This window comes from Prionailurus viverrinus, chromosome B2 (assembly GCF_022837055.1).
Source record: "Prionailurus viverrinus isolate Anna chromosome B2, UM_Priviv_1.0, whole genome shotgun sequence".
Classification (NCBI taxonomy): Eukaryota; Metazoa; Chordata; class Mammalia; order Carnivora; family Felidae; genus Prionailurus; species Prionailurus viverrinus.
In genome coordinates, this window is record NC_062565.1 from 101,423,733 (window position 1) to 101,440,121 (window position 16,389).

Here is a 16,389-nt window from a genome sequence, read left to right on the forward strand (position 1 = left end):
TTTGATGGACAGCTTCAAATAGAAAACTGTATTCATTTAAAGGGGTTGGGTGTATGCCATAGAAGGTTGGTTCTCCTCATCAGCCTGTATTAACCTATTGCATAGGATCCACTGACCCGTGCTCAAGTCCCAGCTGAACAATTTCAGGATAAACATTTTAGCATCACTGTGACAAGGTGACAGAAATATTTCATCGGAGCCTCATGGTCTCCTCTGAAGACTCCTTTATATTATCTTCTAGTAAAAGCCTTCATAGAAGTCAATGAAATTATTTCTCTGCCTGAATCACTTAAAAAAGTCTTCTGTGTGAAATTCAGGAAAGGATCCTGAAAAATTACTAACTTTGGATTATACATAAATGAAATTATTCTATTTACATTGATAAATCATGTGTGAACCAAGGAGAAGTTGCATGGGGGTTCTAAAAAGTGGTCCATGCAAGCTGAAATCTACAGGGAAGTGCTCAAGGTATAACGGCCAGTGCAAAACCATCAGAAGCCAGAAGCGGGAGGGTGGGGCGATGCTTTCCTCTTGCTGATGGCTCAGAAGCCAGTCTTGGAGAGAAATCAGTTCTTCCTCTAAAAGATGCTCAGCCTCACTAGCATTCAAAGAAGTGCAGATTAAAACCACAATGAGATGCCGTATCTGTCCGTTAGATTGGCAAAATTATAAAAATTTGATCACATCCAGTGTTAGCTATTGTGAAAGACAATAGGTTCTTTCAAGTGCTGTTTGTGGGAGTAAAATAATCTCATTATTGAGAACGCACATTCCCTTAAGCCAAGCAATCCCACTTTTAGGAACTGGTCCTCCAGACACATTCACAAGGCTCTGTAGAGATATAACAGCTAATATTCACTGAATGTTTGCTCTATGCCAGGCCTTGTGCCAGGGCTTTTCACGGACCACCTCATTTAATCTTTATAACGACCCTATGATATAGATCACTAAATATTTCTTGAACACCTATTATGTGAATTGTTCTAGGCTCTTAGGACACATCAGTGAGCAACAACAAAAAAGGAAGCTTGCAGTCTAGCAGAGGAAGCAGAGAGTAAATAGTAAACATAATACAGTCGCTAAATAAATTAAAATGACAAAATGCTATGGAAAAAAGGACAACTAGGAGAGGCAAAGGAGGTAGGTAGTACCAGTGGAAGGCAAAAGGCAGCTGGTATGAAATAGGGGGTTAAGTCAGGCCTCCCTGAACACATGAAAAGTGGGCAATCCTGGAGGGAGTTGTTCGTGCAGCTATTTCGGGGAAGAGTGGTCCAGGCGGAAAGAAAGACTTTCCTGCAGCAGTGCGCATGGCTCCTTCTAGTGTGGGCAGGAGAGTGAGTGAGGGAAAGGGGCCTGGATGGTATAGAGCCTCTTCAGACATCATAGGGCCTGGAGCTTTTGCTCTGAGTGCAGTTGGGGGTGGGGGGGACTTTGAGCAGGAGAGTGACACGATATGACATATTTATAAGCATGCGGCTGTTGTGCAGAGGATAGAGCATCAGAGAAGTGGATGGAAGCAGAGAGGCCTGTTGGGAGCCTATGGCAAGGCTCAAATGGGAGATGATGGTGGCTTGGACCGGGTTGGGGTGGGGGAGGAGTGGCACCCGAGTGCATTGTTAAAACTGGGCCAGGAAGATGGGTGGGGAGGATTAGCTTGAAAGAATGGGAAGGACTTAAGAGTTTCATCTGCAATGAAGGCACCTAATGTATGTGCTGGAAGTAAATGAACGAGAAAGAACAGTAGTCAGGGGATGCAGTTTAAGAACTCAAAAGATTTCGATGATGCAGCAGCATCAGGCGATGGCACAGATCAACCATGCCTGTGGGTGGTTGAAGTGAAGGTCAAGGAAGGAGGAAAACAGGATAAGATCAGAAACTTTAATGAGATCCAAGACTGTGGCAGAAGCCCAAGATTGCTACACCAAAGCAAATGGTAAGGAGAATTACGGTATTAAGTAACGAGCAATTTTAACCCCGGCAATGAGAAGCAGTTGGAAGTACACAGTAAAAGCCGATTCAAAATGTTTCTTTGGGAGCAAAGATTGATACACCAAAGCTGGTAAACAATAATACGGGGTGCTAGAAGAATCCTGCCTTTCGTAGGCGCACAGTTGCAAACTGGCGGAAATTTTATAAAGCATCAGTGTCTAGCATTGTGTGCATGGAATACGAGGGCAGCTGAGGATTTGGCACGGCATTGTCTTTTACCTTTTTATTCTGACTTGGTTTGGGCTTTGAGGAATTTTTGCCTTTTTTGTAAAGGAGGAACAATGGCGAAGACTCAATAGGACACGCATACAGAGAAGTGTGGACCTTTTCAGAGTACCGCTGAAAATCTTCTACCTCCACATCTCTATCCAACCTACACAACAGATGGAAAAAAAAACCTTAAAATACTGTTCAGAATTACGCGATGGAAATTATGGAAGTGAAAGTCCTTTGGCAATTAAAATGTGTGTGTGTGTGTGTGTGTGTGTGTGTGTGTGTGTGATGGGTCCTTCTTTATCAACCACAATCTTCATCAGAAACCTTTACCCAACCATGTGACAAGGAATGGATGATTGTGCCTGACGCTAGCACATTCTGACAGATGAACACCTTTTCTCTCATCACACTGGGTGATTGGTACTGCCTCTGTGTTACTAGATCTGTATTAAGTTTCTCCCTTGCCTGTTCTTGTAGTCAGGGAGCCCTTATTGTCTTTGTTAAGGACCCAGATTAATGTCTTTGTTTAAAGTTAAGGAGACTTTCTGAAACTTCTAACAAGGATTTGGGTATGTTGCTCTGTACTACACCGTTAATAATAAGTATGGACATAATTGCATCATATATATATATATGTATATGTATATATATTATGTATATGTGTGTGTATCTATCTATATATAGATATAGATATAGATATAGATATAGATATAGATATAGATATAGATATATTATGCTCATCCCAGCAGGTGCCCTCCTCTATGCCCATCACCTACTTTCCCCTCTCCCCCACCCCCCCATCAACCCTCAGTTTGTTCTCAGTATTTAAGAGTCTCTTATGGTTTGCTCCTTCCCTCTCTGTAACCTTTTTTTTGCTCCCTTCCCCTCCCCCACGGTCTTCTGTTAAGTTTCTCAGGATCCACATATGAGTGAAAACATATGGCATCTGTCTTTCTCTGCCTGACTTATTTCACTCAGCATAATACTCTCCAGTTCCATCCAGGATGCTACAACGGCCAGATTTCATTCTTTCTCATTAATTGCATCTAATATTTACAGCTTGCTGTATGCCAGGTGCTTTCTGCACACTATCTCATTTAATTGTCATAACAAGGAGGCAGGCGTTATTATTATCTGCATTTAGGTGGAGAAGAAACAAAGGCTGACTCCACCAAGGTCATACAGAAGTTTAAAGGCAAGAAACCTACACACAAACAAGTATGTCAGTTGCCCGAGCACATGAGAGCTTGTAATGACTACCCTCTACTGTTTCTCCTAAATTTCATAGCTCTCAGTCTTTTTTTTTTAACATTTATTTATTTTTTGAGAGGCAGAGAGAGACAGAGCATGAGCAGGGGAGGAACTGAGAGAGCAGGAGACACAGAATCTGAAGCAGGCTCCAGGTTCTGAGCTGTCAGAACAGAGCCCAACGTGGGGCTTGAACCCATGAACCGTGAGATCATGACCTGAGCCAAAGTCGGTCGCTTAACTGACTGAGCCACCCAGGCGCCCTCATAGCTCTCAGTTTTAACAGTGTAAGTACTTTCATTATTGACCTGACCTCTTTTTAATCAATCATGCAGAATTAATGAATAATAAAAATGTTATACCTGGTAAAGTAGGCATTACTTATACAGCCAGTGAAATTAGCAAACTGGGGACTGATGGGTGAGCCACCGAAGTAAAACTTCTTTTCACTTGCTTGTGTCTGTTCCACCTTCTCTTTGGGAGCATTCTTGCTCCCAAGTCTGCTTTGATCTACTATTAGTTCATATCTGCAAAGGAAAAAGCTTCTTTAGACACTACCTGGCTACCATTTTACCTTGAGTTCCATTCCAGGTTACAGGTTTTCTTGTGAAATTGAAATAGAACATTCTGGCCAGTGAAAAGATAGCAATTTTCCAGACTCGTCATGAGGCCCAGGATAAAATAGATGAATATTTTGATATGCAGAAAAGTCTCTCTAGACCTCTAAAAACAAAAAGTTCAGATGACTAGTCATGAGCATTTTGTGTGTGTGTGGGGGGGTGGGAGGTGGAAAAGACAAACATAACTCATGGTGATTATTTAATCACATCTGGGGAGACCGTTTTCATTGAAAAGCACATTGAATGGTTTTGATTGTGATTGGAAATGGACTCTAGAAAGGCTTATTAATGATTTTTTTTTTGTAATGGGCGGGCTCCACAGAAATGGATACAGAATCGCAGCTGTACAAAAAGAAATTTATTTCTTATTCTAGAAAGCTTTCTTCTTATAAAAAAGAAATTCAGTATTACACATTTAAAAACTAAAGTTAGAGCTTTCAAAATATGGCCATAAATGTAAAGTTCTTTCTTTCTCTTTCCCTTTCTTGCTTTCTTGCTTCTATTATTTTTTAATGTTTATTTATTTATTATTGAGATAGAGAGAGGCATGGACAGAGAGAGGCAGAGATAATCGCAAGCAGGCTCTGCACTGTTAGCGTGGAGCCCAATGTGGAGCTTGAACTCATGAACCATGAGATTGTGACCTGAGCTGAAATCAAGAGTCTGACGCTTCCCCGACTGAGCCACCCAGGCTCCCCTCAATTGTTTAATTAAAATCCAAATGAAATCAATGTTTTCTGATCTCCTTCTATGTGCAAAACACTGAAATCCATTCAGGAAGTACTATGTGTAGGTACTTCCCCCAAGAACGTCTGTAGCCTGTGGTTTCAGTGGAAAAAAACCCTTATATTCTTGTGAAGTAATTATATAGTGGTTTATGTGGCATCTCTTGAAAATTAACAGCAACTTCCTTTTAAAAGAACATTATGTTGTTCCTTCTACCATTTTTCTTCTAGAAAAGCAATAAAATAGGCTATTATTCATAGTGGTCATTCAAGAGAATCATGCAAATAAAATAAATAAAACCGTCTGGTGGGAAGAGTATAAAGTGAGGGGCTGTACCTTGTGGGTGAGACAGAGGTAATGACGAAGTGGGACAGCCCGTCATGGTACTGCTTATCTGCCGACTGCACCTTGATCCCCTTTACATCCATGACCACAGTGCCGTTGTCCAACGAAATGGAGAACACATCTGACTGAAATTCAAGCACAGGTTTTTAAGTAGGGAGGCCGGAGATCCAGATGACGGACACGTTTTCAACTTCTACTTCGTGGTATTGCTTAAAGGAACACACGAAGAGTGGGAAGTTTGTCAAATAATTTCTATGAAAACAACAGAATACTCTGTTGCTTATACTGGTGTCGTCTATAAAATCAGGCGCATTTCAATGGAGAAAGGAGCCTCCTGTATCCTGAATGGAAGATTTCTGGTGTTTTGTCATGCTGAGAGTTGTCCCAGTGTTCGTTAACTCCCTAACTCAGACATTGCTATTCTGTCTTCAGTCTCCCTCTGGGAAAAGCAATACTTGAGTCTCCCTGGGGATGTAGCTAGACGACCAGGCAAGGGGTAATTTGCCAGTTTGGCTTTTTAAATGTTTAACTTCTCCTCTATAGAGGCAGAAGAGAAAAAAGAGCAGAAGTTACCATTTCTTTTTCTGAATGGGCTTATTGATTGTTTAAAATATTGGCAAATTGATAATCTTGCTTCTCTTCCCTTATGTGGGCATTGGCCTCTACAGTTGAAGGGACAGCCTTCAACATAACTACTTTTGTGGACAGAAAGTGTTATTTAACTAGCCATGGTAATGTGAAGCAGGTTGTGTGGGGGAGGTCCTACAAAGTGCTTTGGGATTTAAATTCAATTCAATATAAAAAAATAAGTATGAAAAGTAAAAGCTGCTTTTATAAATTATATTGTGACCTGCTCCATCAGTGTATATGTTGGTGATGACCTTTTCAGAGATAAATCACTTGGGTCGTGAGGCCACTAAACCTCTGCTTATCTTATTTTTGAAATAATAACTTGAGAATGTGAGCTCAAGTGTTCTATAGCCAGTCTAAGAATTTAATTTTATAAATTAAATCACATGCATAATTGTATATATACACAAAGGTTTTTTTTTTTTTTTTAACATTTTTTTTTGTGCTATGGACTCTTTTGACAGCTTGGTGATACACACAGGCCCCTTCAAAAATAACATTTTAAAATGCATCAAACAAAACATCTAGGAATACAAAGGAAACCAATTACATTGAGATACAGTTTCAAAATATTAAAACAATAAATCTGTGACATAGTAATACATGCACTTCTTTATTAAAGCATTAAATTATAAAATCTATCAGCAGATCTAATAACTACCGTAATTTAAAAGTAGCAATGGCCAAAAATGACATTTTGAGATATCTGTGAGAACTATAATGTGAAATGAAAAATACCTGTTGTTTCTATTAATGATAAAGTAACAGGTTCTGCAAATACTACTGTGGTTTGTTGCCAACATTTGTAATTGAAGAAAATGCTAAATTTTAGTTTGAGAAAATAAAATTTTAAAAAAATCTTAAGTTTTTCTGACCTAGGTCAATAGACGCACTGAACTTTCTCCATAAGCTCCTGAGGGGTGGCTCTATAAATCCTAGGTTCAGAACTTCTGATATGCACTGTATATAATTATAAAGTGTCTGAAATGAAGCACTCTATGCATGTTCATGTCAGTCAAAATTAATTTGAATTGCAATTCACTTTTAATGTGCATAAATAGTACTGTTAACAGACAAAACAAGTATCAGAAGGAAGTTCCTGTAGGGAAAAACAAATACGTACCCCTGAGGCATAATAAAATAGTAACCCATTTGGCTGTAACGTTCGGAAATTGAAACCTCCTTCAAAGCCATCGAAGAAAGATATTTTCTGAATGGAAGCAATGAAACTCTGTCCACTGAAATATGCCCTGCGGGATATCTGTGTGGCCAAAAAAAAGTGAATATAGGGTTTGAGATAATTATCAAGTACTTAAAATGTCAATTTCCCACACACCAAAGTCCATGTCCATTAGTGTATATGTTGGTGATGACCTTTTCAGAGATAAATAAGTTGGGTCTTGGGGTCACTAAACCTCTGCCTATTTTATTTTTGAAATACCTTTAGAAGGTGAGCTCAAGTGTTCTGTAGTTAATCCAAGAACAGAGAAGTATTAATATTTTATGTTTTAACTTCTGGATTATACTGGAATTTAGACATGTTAACCATCCTTCTGTGTGATGGGGTTTCAGCTTCTGCACATTCTCCACCCTGAGTGAGAAAAGATGCCTACACAGCCTCTCTGGGCTTTGGAAGCCCATTGAAAACTGAAGCAAATGGACAAGTCATAGAGGAATTCCCACAAGCATTTCTAGCTTAATGATTCTTCTTTTTGCTGGTGGCAGAAAGGAGCCCAAGATGTATCTACAATCACAGAGAAGCTGAAAAGAGCTTTTTCAGCTTTTGAGAATGATAAGTTTTGTGTCTGTTTATTTTTTATTATTAAAAAAGATGTGTGTGTGTGTGTGTGTGTGTGTGTCTATTTAATAAAAAGCTTTTGCTTGGTACTTACGAGAGAGTCTTCTGGGCATCCATAACCAACTCCCAGGGTTTCCGTCTGCTCTAATAAATTGAAATCTTTCTTTTGGAACTGGAAACCCTTCATGCATCCTCTGAAGTTGATATCTAGGGGAAGGTGTGCTTTGAGGGTCCTGAAAAAGAAAATTAGTCTTCACTGATATGATGATGATGATCATGGTAATGTTACCCTGCACATGTGGGATATGAAATTTGATTTTATTTATACTCACTTTAATAGCTTTCTTTTTTTTTTTTTTAACATTTATTTATTTTTGGGACAGAGAGAGACAGAGCATGAACGGGGGAGGGGCAGAGAGAGAGGGAGACACAGAATCGGAAACTGGCTCCAGGCTCTGAGCCATCAGCCCAGAGCCCGACGCGGGGCTCGAACTCACGGACCGCGAGATCGTGACCTGGCTGAAGTCGGACGCTTAACCGACTGCGCCACCCAGGCGCCCCTTTAATAGCTTTCTAATTGTTCATATTCTCATGGCTTCTTCCATAAGCACGTAGTAATATCTAATCTTTGTTTATAGAATGGCTTTATTCTTCATCAAGCCAATTTGTTTAACTTTTTATAATTTTCAAGATCCTTTAACTTACATTAGCTCATTCCATATTTATAAAAATTCATTGAGATAGAAGGAAATGCTATTATTTTCCTTTTGTAGATGATTAATAGGTTGAACCGTAAAAAATGGACATATTTTAGGTAAAAAATGGTCAACTCTTGGCAACTTCACATGGTTTAACCTATTAAATGAAACTAAGAAACATCAAGTTTTGTTTTTGTTTTTGTTTTTTAATGTCACAAGAGGTAAGTTAGGATTTGAACCCAGGTATTCAGTCTTCCATTAATCCACTTGGGTCATGAACTCATCTTCTTGGCTATTTTGCAATGCAACCAGCTAAGGCTAGAGAAATGTCTTAGTGAATGTTAGGCTTTGGATTCATAGGCTAGTAAGAAATCCTTTATCATTGAGATCAGGGATGGCATTTTGATCAACACTGTAATCCTAATACCTAACATATTATTAAATATTGAATGACTATGAAGCTAGTTTTAACCAAATTATAATGGCTTCAATGTATTTTAGATGAACACTGGCCAAACTAAGGAGTAATAGCCCTAACACATTTTGCTCCATCAAGATCACAAATAGAGGACCATACTAACTAACAGATTAGTGGATATATAATGGCAACCACAGTGGTTAAAAGTCCCATGTGGCATGGCTGAAGGGGCTAAGAGGGTATCTAATTTGTAAAGGAAGCTTGAGGTTGGGGCCTTATTCCACACCAATTAGAATTTCTGGAGAGTGGTCACAAGCTAGAGTGTTCATAAAAGTTCTCCAGGTTATTCTAATGAGAACCAGCATTGAGAATGATTGGACTGGAATATTCTAAAGTTGCCTCTCAGTCTCAAGGGCGACTGATGCTATGACTCGGTTGTAATAAGAGATAGTTAAATTTTTAAATACATGAGAATAAAATTGTAATGATACATGATTCATAACCTCTTGGATAAGCTTAAAAATTTCCATATCCTCAGATGCTATTTGAGAGTTCAAAGAGGTTTAAGACTAAAACAAAAGTAAAGGGACAGATGCTCTGCCTTTCTTCCTGCAGATGAGACATATTGCTTTAGACTATGTTGTAAGAGTAATACAGTAATTAAAGAAACCTGTAGATCACATCTAGAAGATGTTAATTTAAGAAGGTCATGAGCGTGCATGAATGTGTGTGCATGTGCCTGTGCATGTGTGTCGAAGTAGCAAGTGGGAGGGCTTTAAAAGTTTTACTAGACCTCTTCTGGATGTTGAATACTCAACCCAGTACATTGTTAGAAACAATAACTACTTAACAAAAAACCCCCACCTTACCTGGATTGTAAAATTTCTGGGGGAGCCCCTCCAATGTATATGTCTGTAAAAGGTATTTTCATCTTTTCATTGTCCATGCTCTTGACATGTCGTCTGTCAACCACCAAAATCATTTTCTTATCATTGTGGTAAATGATTGAGATCTAGGAGGAATAATATATAGTAGGTCCTGATCATTATTTAATAATGAACTTTTTGGGGGTGCCTGGGTGGCTCAGTAGGTCAAGTGTCTGCCTCTTGGTTTCGGTCAGGTCGTGATCTCATGGTTCATGGGATTGTGCTGGGGCTCCACACTGATGGCATGGGGCCTGCTTAGGATTCTCTCTCTCTCCTCTCTCCATCCCTCCCCCTGCTCATGTGTGTGCTCTCTCTAAGTAAACAAATAAATAAACATTAAAAAATAATCAGCTTTTTGAAGACTACTATGTTTTAATTATTCTGATTATAACAGCTGTGACTCCATGTTCCCATGCTTGTTTGTTCACAAAATGGGGAATAGATTTTTCTTTCTTACAGATATGGAAGTCTTACTTAAATAACCAGAAATTCACATTTTCTGGAGAAAGGTTTCCATATGAAGAAGAAGCTAGATCAAAAAATACTTCTGTCACGAGACCAGGTGTTGTCTTTTGCCCCTTCGAGGGGATTCAGGAAAAAACTATTAACAGCTACCTTTTGGACCCTAAAGTGTATGTTACCGGGTACCTTTTTTTGTGTGTGTGACATCGTGAAAAGATTTAATGAATCTGCAAAAATGCTAGCCAGAGAAATAGTTTAAATATTCCTCTATCGTAAACCATCCTCATGAAAGCCATGGACTTTGAACTGAAAAGAGAAATACCACCTCCTACTCTCTGCATTTTGGTTCAACTTAAAAGATATGTCTTTATACATTTTACTCAATTGTAGATTCAGAGTAGTTGCTAATGAAAATAGATGAAGTATATTATCAGTATACTGTATAACTGTTTCAAGATTAAGGAGTAAGTATTCCTTGTGGGCTCTGTTTATAAGGAAATCCGTGTTAGTGTTTTCTAAGTTCTGGATAAATGGTTTACAAGGAAATTCTCTATTTGCTTACTATGTACTCTTTTTACATTTAGTAGTGCTCAAAGGATAAATTTAAAAGTGGCCTTTGCCTCCACACTCTGGCATTTTCGACAAAGGTATAAGAATTCTATGGGGGTGCCATTGTAATCAAGACTCTGAACGTTAAGAAGAGCCTTTCGGTCAATGAAGCAATTAAAATGAATCTTTCAGTGACTCTTATTAGAAACATCAATATGACAAAAACATTCACTCTTTTAAAGCAAATGTCATCCTGGAGTTGTGTGGTTGGGGCCCTTCGACGAAACAACTTTAGATGTGAAGGTGCTCGGTTTAATTACTTTCCCACCTATGTCATTTGATCCTCTGATTAGATCAATAGGTCTAAGTACAAACAAAACAAAACAAAATAAACAACACAGATTGCAATGATTGTACCTCATGGTATTTGGCATCATTAATTTGAGCTTTCTTCAACGTGTCCTCAAGATGCACAGGGCCGTTGCTAAATCCAAAGTCATAGAACACATGTAGGTAACCGTTGCGCATTTCCAAGCTGAAGAACATACTCTGTGGAGAGAAAGAAGTTAATAAGATGTGGGCATCTGCTGTTATGAAAGTGTAGATTTAGCTGAATTTGAGAAGTAACACTACTATTTATTATTGAAACTGAAAACTAAGGAAGTCTAATGACATTCGTACCATGAAATTAAAATCACAACTCCATCCATATCAGCAGTAATGTCTCATGTTAATATGCTAAAGAGTTAATATTATACATAATTTGAAACAACCATATCCTGTTTCTTACTCGCTTTACAGATTAATGCAAATTTAAGTTTACCTGATTGATTTTTTAAAAATCTTGGAAACTTTCAGCAATTGTAACAGGCCAGCAGGATAGGCGGCAAGATGGCGGCTTAGGAGGACGCTGGGCTCACCGCACGTCCTGCTGATCACTTAGATTCCATCTACATCTGCCTAAATAACCCAGAAAACCGCCAGAGGATTAGCAGAACGGAGTCGCCGGAGCCAAACGCAGACGAGAGGCCCACGGAAGAGGGTAGGAAGGGCGGCGAGGCGGTGCGCGCTCCACGGACTGGCGGGAGGGAGCCGGGGCGGAGGGGCGGCTCGCCGGCCAAGCACAGCCACCGAGTCTGGCTGGCAAAAGCGGAGGGGCCTGACGGACTGTGTTCCCACAACAAGCGCGACTTAGCGTCTGGGAGGTCATAAGTTAACAGCTCTGCTCGGAAAGCGGGAAGGCTGGAGGACAAAGGGAGGGAGAGCTGCTGAGCCCCCTGACAACAGAGCTCAGTTTGGTGGGGAACAAAGGCGCTCGCCAGCGCCATCTCCCCCGCCCATCCCCCAGCCGAAATCCCAAAGAGAACCTGTTCCTGCCGGGGAACTTGCTCGCTCCGCGCAAACACCCAACTCTGCGCTTCGGCGGAGCCAAACCTCCGGCAGCGGATCTGACTCCCTCCCGCTGCCACAGGGCCCCTCCTGAAGTGGATCACCTAAGGAGAAGCGATCTAAGCCTGCCCCTCCTGCCCCCGAGCACCTTGCCTACCCACCCCAGCTAATACGCCAGATCCCCAGCATCACAAGCCTGGCACGGTGCAAGTAGCCCAGACGAGCCACACCACCCCACAGTGAATCCCGCCCCTAGGAGAGGGGAAGAGAAGGCACACACCAGTCTGACCGTGGCCCCAGCGGTGGGCTGGGGACAGACATCAGGTCTGACTGCGGCCCCGCCCACCAACTCCAGTTATACACTACAGCACAGGGGAAGTGCCCTGCAGGTCCACACCACTCCAGGGACTATCCAAAATGACCAAGCGGAAGAACTCCCCTCAGAAGAATCTCCAGGAAATAACAACAGCTAATGAGCTGATCAAAAAGGATTTAAATAATATAACAGAAAGTGAATTTAGAATAATAGTCATAAAATTAATCGCTGGGCTTGAAAACAGTATACAGGACAGCAGAGAATCTCTTGCTACAGAGATCAAGGGACTAAGGAACAGTCACGAGGAGCTGAAAAACGCTTTAAACGAAATGCATAACAAAATGGAAACCACCACAGCTCGGCTTGAAGAGGCAGAGGAGAGAATAGGTGAACTAGAAGATAAAGTTATGGAAAAAGAGGAAGCTGAGAAAAAGAGAGATAAAAAAATCCAGGAGTATGAGGGGAAAATTAGAGAATTAAGTGATACACTAAAAAGAAATAATATACGCATAATTGGTATCCCAGAGGAGGAAGAGAGAGGGAAAGGTGCTGAAGGGGTACTTGAAGAAATCATAGCTGAGAACTTCCCTGAACTGGGGAAGGAAAAAGGCATTGAAATCCAAGAGGCACAGAGAACTCCCTTCAGACGTAACTTGAATCGATCTTCTGCACGACATATCATAGTGAAACTGGCAAAATACAAGGATAAAGAGAAAATTCTGAAAGCAGCAAGGGGTAAACGTGCCCTCACATATAAAGGGAGACCTATAAGACTCGTGACTGATCTCTCTTTTGAAACTTGGCAGGCCAGAAAGAATTGGCACGAGATTTTCAGGGTGCTAGACAGAAAAAATATGCAGCCGAGAATCCTTTATCCAGCAAGTCTGTCATTTAGAATAGAAGGAGAGATAAAGGTCTTCCCAAACAAACAAAAACTGAAGGAATTTGTCACCACTAAACCAGCCCTACAAGAGATCCTAAGGGGGACCCTGTGAGACAAAGTCCCAGAGACATCACTACAAGCATAAAACATACAGACATCACAATGACTCTAAACCCGTATCTTTCTATAATAACACTGAATGTAAATGGATTAAATGCGCCAACCAAAAGACATAGGGTATCAGAATGGATAAAAAAACAAGACCCATCTATTTGCTGTCTACAAGAGACTCATTTTAGACCTGAGGACACCTTTAGATTGAGAGTGAGGGGATGGAGAACTATTTATCATGCGACTGGAAGCCAAAAGAAAGCTGGAGTAGCCATACTTATATCAGACAAACTAGACTTTAAATTAAAGGCTGTAACGAGAGATGAAGAAGGACATTATATAATAGTTACAGGGTCTATCCATCAGGAAGAGCTAACAATTATAAATGTCTATGCACCGAATACCGGAGCCCCCAAATATATAAAACAATTACTCATAAACATAAGCAACCTTATTGATAAGAATGTGGTAATTGCAGGGGACTTTAATACACCACTTACAGAAATGGATAGATCATCTAGACACACGGTCAATAAAGAAACAAGGGCCCTGAATGAGACATTGGATCAGATGGACTTGACAGATATATTTAGAACTCTGCATCCCAAAGCAACAGAATATACTTTCTTCTCGAGTGCACATGGAACATTCTCCAAGATAGATCATATACTGGGTCACAAAACAGCCCTTCATAAGTTTACAAGAATTGAAATTATACCATGCTTACTTTCAGACCACAATGCTATGAAGCTTGAAATCAACCACAGAAAAAAGTCTGGAAAACCTCCAAAAGCATGGAGGTTAAAGAACACCCTACTAACGAATGAGTGGGTCAACCAGGCAATTAGAGAAGAAATTAAAAAATATATGGAAACAAATGAAAATGAAAATACAACAATCCAAACGCTTTGGGACGCAGCAAAGGCAGTCCTGAGAGGAAAATACATTGCAATCCAGGCCTATCTCAAGAAACAAGAAAAATCCCAAATACAAAATCTAACAGCACACCTAAAGGAATTAGAAGCAGAACAGCAAAGGCAGCCTAAGCCCAGCAGAAGAAGAGAAATAATAAAGATCAGGGCAGAAATAAACAATATAGAAACTAAAAAAACTGTAGAGCAGATCAACGAAACCAAGAGTTGGTTTTTTGAAAAAATAAACAAAATTGACAAACCTCTAGCCAGGCTTCTCAAAAAGAAAAGGGAGATGACCCAAATAGATAAAATCATGAATGAAAATGGAATTATTACAACCAATCCCTCAGAGATACAAACAATTATCAGGGAATACTATGAAAAACTATATGCCAACAAACTGGACAACCTGGAAGAAATGGACAAATTCCTGAACAACCACAGTCTTCCAAAACTCAATCAGGAGGAAATAGAAAGCTTGAACAGACCCATAACCAGCGAAGAAATTGAATCGGTTATCAAAAATCTCCCAACAAATAAGAGTCCAGGACCAGATGGCTTCCCAGGGGAGTTCTACCAGACGTTTAAAGCAGAGATAATACCTATCCTTCTCAAGCTATTCCAAGAAATAGAAAGGGAAGGAAAACTTCCAGACTCATTCTATGAAGCCAGTATTACTTTGATTCCTAAACCAGACAGAGACCCAGTAAAAAAAGAGAACTACAGGCCAATATCCCTGATGAATATGGATGCAAAAATTCTCAATAAGGTACTAGCAAATCAAATTCAACGGCATATAAAAAGAATTATTCACCATGATCAAGTGGGATTCATTCCTGGGATGCAGGGCTGGTTCAACATTCGCAAATCAATCAACGTGATACATCACATTAACAAAAAAAAAGAGAAGAACCATATGATCCTGTCAATCGATGCAGAAAAGGCCTTCGACAAAATCCAGCACCCTTTCTTAATAAAAACCCTTGAGAAAGTCGGGATAGAAGGAACATACTTAAAGATCATAAAAGCCATTTATGAAAAGCCCACAGCTAGCATCATCCTCAACGGGGAAAAACTGAAAGCTTTTTCCCTGAGATCAGGAACACGACAAGGATGCCCACTCTCACCGCTGCTGTTTAACATAGTGCTGGAAGTTCTAGCATCAGCAATCAGACAACAAAAGGAAATCAAAGGCATCAAAATTGGCAAAGATGAAGTCAAGCTTTCGCTTTTTGCAGATGACATGATATTATACATGGAAAATCCGATAGACTCCACCAAAAGTCTGCTAGAACTGATACAGGAATTCAGCAAAGTTGCAGGATACAAAATCAATGTACAGAAATCAGTTGCATTCTTATACACTAACAATGAAGCAACAGAAAGACAAATAAAGAAACTGATCCCATTCACAATTGCACCAAGAAGCATAAAATACCTAGGAATAAATCTAACCAAAGATGTAAAGGATCTGTATGCTGAAAATTATAGAAAGCTTATGAAGGAAATTGAAGAAGATTTAAAGAAATGGAAAGACATTCCCTGCTCATGGATTGGAAAAATAAATATTGTCAAAATGTCAATACTACCCAAAGCTATCTACACATTCAATGCAATCCCAATCAAAATTGCACCAGCATTCTTCTCGAAACTAGAACAAGCAATCCTAAAATTCATATGGAACCACAAAAGGCCCCGAATAGCCAAAGGAATTTTGAAGAAGAAGACCAAAGCAGGAGGCATCACAATCCCAGACTTTAGCCTCTACTACAAAGCTGTCATCATCAAGACAGCATGGTATTGGCACCAAAACAGACACATAGACCAATGGAATAGAATAGAAACCCCAGAACTAGACCCACAAACGTATGGCCAACTCATCTTTGACAAAGCAGGAAAGAACATCCAATGGAAAAAAGACAGCCTCTTTAACAAATGGTGCTGGGAGAACTGGACAGCAACATGCAGAAGGTTGAAACTAGACCACTTTCTCACACCATTCACAAAAATAAACTCAAAATGGATAAAGGACCTAAATGTGAGACAGGAAACCATCAAAACCTTAGAGGAGAAAGCAGGAAAAGACCTCTCTGACCTCAGCCGTAGCAATCTCTTACTCGACACATCCCCAAAGGCAAGGGAATTAAAAGC

General features: G+C 40.0%; 1 protein-coding gene across 2 annotated transcripts in view; it reads right to left on the reverse strand.

Moving 5' to 3' along the window:
• The window catches only part of LAMA4 (laminin subunit alpha 4), a 150,913-nt gene that overhangs the window by 15,413 nt on the left and 119,111 nt on the right, over positions 1-16,389 (reverse strand). For both annotated transcript variants that reach the window (XM_047859971.1, XM_047859970.1), the window contains exons 25-31: positions 11,043-11,174; positions 9,558-9,700; positions 7,667-7,805; positions 6,898-7,035; positions 5,136-5,269; positions 3,816-3,980; positions 2,209-2,362 (exon numbers count right to left, since the gene is read on the reverse strand). In XM_047859971.1, the coding sequence (XP_047715927.1) occupies positions 2,209-2,362; positions 3,816-3,980; positions 5,136-5,269; positions 6,898-7,035; positions 7,667-7,805; positions 9,558-9,700; positions 11,043-11,174 (1,005 nt within the window). The remainder of the gene's footprint in view (positions 1-2,208; positions 2,363-3,815; positions 3,981-5,135; positions 5,270-6,897; positions 7,036-7,666; positions 7,806-9,557; positions 9,701-11,042; positions 11,175-16,389) is intronic.